Here is a 7,005-nt window from a genome sequence, read left to right as displayed (position 1 = left end):
GAGGGCTCATCCCCGGGCATCGCAAACAAACAATCTCCCCTTCCAAATAACAGCGTCAGCATCCCTCACGTCCATCGCGGGATCAATGATGGGGCAACTGTCCATTGAGTGCTGTTTTGCTGACCTTTCATGGACACTCCCCAAATACCAACCGCGGGAATACCGATCCGACGCGCAGCGTTTGACAGGGAAACCCACGTCGCAGAGCATGTAGCAATATTCGCTCATGTTCGGTGCGGAGCGCTTACTCTGCAGCAGCAGCAGCCTACAGCCCGACTTCCTGCACCAACGCATCGGCTCCGCCATCCCCAAGTTCACCCTCATGCAGCCCAGTTCAGCGAACGCGGCCAGCGTCAGCTCCGTGTAGTAGCCGGCACCCCCAATCGGTGCCATCCGCTCATCCCTCGCGTGGCGCTGCGATAAGCGCGACTCCAGCGCACTCCCGTCCCCATCGTCATCCTGCAGCTCCACGCCATCAATGTCGTCGCAGTCGTGATGCTCCCTCGCAGCCATCGCGGCACTCGTCGAGTCCACCACCACCGACAGCGCCCTGCCACGCACACCAACAGCATTCCTCACCATGCTGAGGTCTGCCATGTGCGGGTAGGTGAACGCGACAGCATGGGCCATCAGGTGCGCGGCGATGCGGGTGTCGAGGCGTCCGCAAAATAAAAACGCCGGGCAATGTTCATGGCGCCAGCGACTGGACGGCCATCCTCCAGCGTGGCGCACGGCAGTGCCCACACACCACCAGGAGCAGCAGCCACGTACAGCATTATGTCGGAATTGGCAACACCAGCGGAACAATGCCCAGCAGGCACAGTGAAACGACTGCAAACACTACCCGCGGCAAATTGGGGCACAAACAACGGACCCTCCAGTGGCTGGACGAGCAGACGATCCGCATGCAGTTTGACAGCTGCAGGGACAACCTTGTCGATGAGGATTTTCCTCTTATTACTGGAAAGAGCATCGCCCTGACAATCGTAATATCCTGTCAATGGATTTTCAAGTAAGAATAATCTGAGCTGCAATACTTACTGGTATCATCCAGGTCCCTTGTCGACACATTGATGCGGATGGGTGCCCATCCATTCCCCCCGATGACGGTGTATGTCTGCAACGCACTTCCCGTTCCCAAAGGCACGTTTTTCATCACCACCGGCATAGATTTCGTCCTGTCGACACGCATCGCATCGTCAAAGGAACAATGGTACGTCAGGCTGGCAGCAAAGCAACCGCTGGAACAACACATCAAAGTCAACATCATGAGCAGCAATGGCAGCGCTGCAGGGCACGGTGAGGCGAGGAGCCACTGAACCATCGGCGTGACTGTTGGAAAAGTATTTCTTGGCTTGCTGAGGCAACAAAGACTGATTGGTTGAAAAGAAAAATGAGACGCAAACGTCACCACACAAGAAAACAAATGATGGTTAATAAAAATACGCCCATTCAACCACAACACAAACAGAGATTCAAAACACACACATGACGGGAAGCCGAAGCATGGGACGACCAGCGCACACACACTCTCATTGCTCCCGTAAAGCAAAACACACACACAGGGGGAGAGAGAGAGAGGTCGCCCACTCAATGCAATGGACAAAAAAAACAGTTACGGTGCTCCGCCCATGCAGCCAGGCAGGACGGCAGCGGTGCGTGTCGTGCAAAAGAGAGCACCAACGGGCCTGCATGGGTGTGCATGCATATATACAATGGGCACATTATTGTGTGTGCCTCGTGGGGTGAGGTGAGGGCGAGAGTCCATGCAAGAGGACACACACAGAGAGAAGGAAGAGTGTGTGTGCGGGCGGTGCGTGGCTCTCCCACACTCACTCTCACGCAGCCACCACCGCAGCAGCAGCCGCACACGCAACAAGAAGAAGCAAAAGAGGGAAGGTGGTGTGGGAGACCGCGGTGCTGCCGTCACTGTCGACAGAGTTAGATGTAGCATTGTTTTGGGCGGTGATCGTTTTCACTGTTTCTGCTGCTGTACCACCGGCTGTAGGAGCAAAGTTGGTATTTCCGGCATCGGGGTCATTGTGCAGTCCTTTGGGTTCAGGCTGTTGTTCATTGCCATCTTTCTCATCCGTCTTATTCTGAACAGCAACAATTTCACTTGTGGAGATGGATGATTCTGATGTTGCCGCTGGGCTACCGGTATCTACATCCGTCTTCATCGCATCCTTTGTGGCTGTGCCCTCGCTGTTTTGCTCAAGCACGCCATCCGGTGAAAGCGGTTTCGGTGCAGCGGACTCTGTTCCGATTTGTAACAGTGACGTTTTGTGTTTTTCATCTGTTGAATTCTGTGAGTGTGTTGGTGCTGGTGGTATTCCTTTTTTTCCTTCAGCTGGATCTTCCGCATGTCGTGATATTTCTTTTGATGATACTGACGTTTCACGTGATCGTGCTGCTGGTGTTTCAACTTCCTGTAATATTGTTACTGTCGATGTTTGTTGTCCTAATGACGGCGGTGGTGGTATTCCAGGTGCCTGTGATATTGCCGGTAATTGTACTTTTGGGGACAGTGACGGTAACACAGGGTCGCTGTCGTTAGAGGACGCATTGGCATGACCTCCATTATCCCTTATTTCCCTATTCGAAATGGCACCGACGCCACCGGCATTATGATTTTCAGATTCGGCTGGTGCAGGGAGTACAATTCCTTGCTTATTGGACTCGGGTGACACTATTTCCTTGACTTTGGGCGGCGACACAACGAGGGACACTGATTGTGCCTTACCCTTTAATTCTCTGGGGCTATCCTTCGTGAGGGCTGAATCTTCCTCGGAGGAATCTGAAACACTACCATCATCACTACCTGGAAGAAAAGATACGTCACCAGGAGTACCAGAATCAGAAGTGGGATGTTCACCTCCCACAAGAACTCCACCCGTTGAAGCTCCTTTGGCACCAGGAATTGCAAGAGAAGAGGTAGATTGACCACCAACAATCTCAAGTACGTTTTCACCCAAAGTTACGTGACCACCAGCAGCACCATCAGCCGAAACTCCAGTCAAACCACACCACAGCACGCAGAGGGCACACACCAGCAGCACACGGCCAGGCACCATCATCGCCATCACTCCCGTCACTTGCGTGTAGCCTCCAGCACAAACCAACTCCCCGTCAACGCAGCGAAAACAAAGAGAGAAATACGACCGCCACACCACGCACAGCCACCGCACAAAAACAAACGGCAGCAGCCCAGCAGCAGCAGCAGCAACATGAGACAGATGGAATCAGTACAATTGCAGGACTCGCACACCGCCCCACAACACAGAAGCTATAAAAGCAGAAACAACGAAAAAAGAATTAAGAAAAGAATTAAAAAACAAGAAAAAACAAACCCAAGGCTCCAGTGCGCATGCATATGGGTGTGTCTGGGATGCGTTCAACGTGACGGATGTGGTGCACAACGCGGAGCACACAGCATGGCAGAAGAAGCAAGCAAACAAAACACAATCATCATAATTACTCTTACTTTATACATCGGACCACGGTGGACGTACACATGTCCCCGTGGCTGAGTGCTGGCACGCACAGCCCGCACACACCTCTTCAGCCCAGAGTGGTGTACGCCAGCGCGGATGCGGCGAGAAGCAGCGGGGCACACGCCCACGCAGAGCTGCCGAGGCTGCCGTCAATTCTGCGAATACTTGACGGCGCACGGGTGGTCGTCGTATTTGGCGCCTCTGTAGTCGTAATGCTTGGTGCCTCTGGCGCAGTGGTCGTGGTGGTTGTGGTAGTGGTCGTGGTCGTGGTCGTCGTAGTTGGTGGCTTTGTTGTGGTGGTGGTCGTCGTAGTTGGTGGCTTTGTTGTGGTAGTCGTAGTGGTAGTTTCCTGCTTACCCTCTTCGCTGCACACGGACGGGCAGCAGCACAGTGCGAGCACCAGCAGGGCGTACAGCAGACGGCACGTCACCATCGTGAATGTGGTCATTCAGTCGTGTGGAGCTTATCTGCACAGTGAGAGACATGGAGAGCAACAGGGGAGACGAGAGGTGCGGCAGACACACACAGAGGGCAAACCACATGAGGAGAGAGCAGCAGCCAGGCATGCACCGTACGCCGCACACCACGCACGACACACACTCCAATCCACGGCAGCAGGCACACACACACAGATGGAAGAGGGAGAAGCAAACAGGAGCGGCACACAAGGCTCCACCGCATGCACACACGGCGAGAGCGGTCCGTCGTGTCTGCTCCCCTCACGGAGAGTACGCACACACACACACACGAGAATAGATGCAGCGCACACAGCAGCCCAAAAGGCCAAAGTAACAATAAAGGGAAAGATATCCCCGCACACCACGAGAATTGTTGGTCCACGGGAAGTGCAGCCAATATTCATCACAAAAACAGTTCAGTTGCATTGGGCCTTAGTCCATATTCGGCGCACACCACTTCATGCACGCACAGCCACCACCGCAGCAGCAGCAGCACACGTCACAGGAAGATGCAAGAGCAAAAAGGGGAGGTGGCGTGGGAGGCCACGGTACTGATGTCGCCGTCGCCAGCTGGTGCTGTTCCAATCGATTCGTCGTTAGTAGTTGCGGGCTATACTTGCGTTTCGCCGCCAGCAAGACCTTCATGTTGCGTTCCTTCCTTCGGTACCGCGTCACCAGATGGCTGGTTATTGCTGGAATGGGGCTCCTCAGCGGGTTCCTCTTCCGGAGTCAAAGTCGAAGTACTTCCACTCGTAGAGGGAGATGAAGGTTCGGTTTGTTGTTGACCGACTGTTTGTGGCACCTGCGCTGCACGCGGCTTCCTCCTTTGGTGAGTCCACTTTTTGATCCGTCGCGCCTGATATCCCTCGTCCCTCTGCTGGCGTTGATAACGCCTTCGATGCTGCCTGTTTCCCTGTGCCTTCCGGTTCCCCCGTCACTGGTCGTGCTGCTTGTGGTGCGTGGCTCCCGTTGGGGGCAAGTCAGCAGTGTCGCTGCTCTCCACACCAGTCACTTCTTCCTTCACGGTTGTGCCGCCATCACCTCGGCTGCCGATACAACGTGAGACCTGGTTGTAGCGGGTCCTGCGCTGCATCGGGGTCCTCCTCAACACGGGATACATCCTTCTTGGGGCCATTTAAAGCCCCACCCTCGGACTCTTCCGCATCGGCAGGTGACGATGTGCAAGCGGGTGTAGCAGAACCCGGAGAGTCACCTCCACCTCCCTGAAAACATTCACCCTTTGTACCTCCAGTAGATGCATGACTACCAACCGGGCGGAGGGTTCACCGTCAACACCAACTCCAATTCCGCACAAAGTTCCATGACCACAAGAAACATCATAATCCCCAGCATCGGCCGACACCGCTGGCACCGCACCACAGCACGCAGAGGGCACACACCAGCAGCACACGGCCAGGCACCATCATCGCCATCACTCCCGTCACTTGCGTGCAGCCTCCAGCACAAACCAACTCCCCGTCAACGCAACGAAAACAAAGAGAGAAATACGACCGCTACACCACGCACAGCCACCGCACAAAAACAAACGGCAGCAGCCCAGCAGCAGCAGCAGCAACATGAGACAGATGGAATCAGTACAATTGCAGAACTCGCACACCGCCCCACAACACAGAAGCTATAAAAGCAGAAGCAACGAAAAAAAGAATTAAAAAAAGAATTAAGAAAAGAATTAAAAAACAAGAAAAAACAAACCTAAGGCTCCAGTGCGCATGCATATGGGTGTGTCTGGGATGCGTTCAACGTGACGGATGTGGTGCACAACGCGGAGCACACAGCATGGCAGAAGAAGCAAGCAAAGCAAAACACAATCATCATAATTACTCTTACTTTATACATCGGACCACGGTAGACGTACACATGTCCCCGTGGCTGAGTGCTGGCACGCACAGCCCGCACACACCTCTTCAGCCCAGAGTGGTGTACGCCAGCGCGGATGCGGCGAGAAGCAGCGGGGCACACGCCCACGCAGAGCTGCCGAGGCTGCCGTCAATTCTGCGAATACTTGACGGCGCACGGGTGGTCGTCGTATTTGGCGCCTCTGTAGTCGTAATGCTTGGTGCCTCTGGCGCAGTGGTCGTGGTGGTTGTGGTAGTGGTCGTGGTAGTGGTAGTCGTAGTTGGTGGCTTTGTTGTGGTGGTGGTCGTCGTAGTTGGTGGCTTTGTTGTGGTAGTCGTAGTGGTAGTTTCCTGCTTACCCTCTTCGCTGCACACGGACGGGCAGCAGCACAGTGCGAGCACCAGCAGGGCGTACAGCAGACGGCACGTCACCATCGTGAATGTGGTCATTCAGTCGTGTGGAGCTTATCTGCACAGTGAGAGACATGGAGAGCAACAGGGGAGACGAGAGGTGCGGCAGACACACACAGAGGGCAAACCACATGAGGAGAGAGCAGCAGCCAGGCATGCACCGTACGCCGCACACCACGCACGACACACACTCCAATCCACGGCAGCAGGCACACACACACAGATGGAAGAGGGAGAAGCAAACAGGAGCGGCACACAAGGCTCCACCGCATGCACACACGGCGAGAGCGGTCCGTCGTGTCTGCTCCCCTCACGGAGAGTACGCACACACACACGAGAATAGATGCAGCGCACACAGCAGCCCAAAAGTCCAAAGTAACAATAAAGGGAAAGATGTCCCCGCACACCACGAGAATTGTTGGTCCACGGGAAGTGCAGCCAATATTCATCACAAAAACAGTTCAGTTGCATTGGGCCTTAGTTCATATTCGGCGCACACCACTTCATGCACGCACAGCCACCACCGCAGCAGCAGCAGCACGCGTCACAGGAAGATGCAAGAGCAAAAAGGGGAGGTGGTGTGGGAGGCCACGGTACTGATGTCGCCGTCGCCAGCTGGTGCTGTTCCAATCGATTCGTCGTTAGTAGTTGCGGGCTATACTTGCGTTTCGCCGCCAGCAAGACCTTCATGTTGCGTTCCTTCCTTCGGTACCGCGTCACCAGATGGCTGGTTATTGCTGGAATGGGGCTCCTCAGCGGGTTCCTCTTCCGGAGTCAAAGTCGAAG

The 7,005-nt window shown here is 54.8% G+C and overlaps 3 protein-coding genes and 2 pseudogenes across 3 annotated transcripts, besides 4 other annotated features; all 5 read right to left on the bottom strand.

Annotated features, from left to right (window-relative positions):
- Positions 1-1,324, bottom strand: Tc00.1047053511849.50 (annotated as a pseudogene; the record flags this gene model as incomplete).
- Positions 1-7,005: a sequence feature (areas not merged during assembly with more than two copies in the genome that could not be assigned to a particular haplotype).
- Positions 1,839-3,083, bottom strand: Tc00.1047053511849.30 (mucin-associated surface protein (MASP), putative; the record flags this gene model as incomplete). The annotated part of the gene is made up of 1 exon (XM_799872.1): positions 1,839-3,083. One exon carries the CDS (start codon positions 3,081-3,083, stop codon positions 1,839-1,841), a length of 1,245 nt encoding a protein of 414 aa, XP_804965.1.
- Tc00.1047053511849.20 (mucin TcMUCI, putative) lies at positions 3,562-3,927 on the bottom strand (the record flags this gene model as incomplete). The annotated part of the gene is made up of 1 exon (XM_799871.1): positions 3,562-3,927. The coding sequence occupies one exon, from the start codon at positions 3,925-3,927 to the stop codon at positions 3,562-3,564; it is 366 nt and encodes a 121-aa protein (XP_804964.1).
- Positions 3,728-3,840: a microsatellite.
- Positions 4,411-5,385, bottom strand: Tc00.1047053511849.15 (annotated as a pseudogene).
- Positions 5,593-5,664: a sequence feature (T-rich).
- Positions 5,878-6,243, bottom strand: Tc00.1047053511849.10 (mucin TcMUCI, putative; the record flags this gene model as incomplete). Its single annotated transcript, XM_799870.1, has 1 exon — positions 5,878-6,243. One exon carries the CDS (start codon positions 6,241-6,243, stop codon positions 5,878-5,880), a length of 366 nt encoding a protein of 121 aa, XP_804963.1.
- Positions 6,044-6,156: a microsatellite.

This window comes from Trypanosoma cruzi, genomic scaffold, assembly GCF_000209065.1.
Source record: "Trypanosoma cruzi strain CL Brener 1047053517177 genomic scaffold, whole genome shotgun sequence".
Taxonomy (NCBI): domain Eukaryota; phylum Euglenozoa; class Kinetoplastea; order Trypanosomatida; family Trypanosomatidae; genus Trypanosoma; species Trypanosoma cruzi.
Note: the sequence above shows the minus strand (reverse complement) of the source record. Positions and strands in the feature narration are given on the sequence as shown.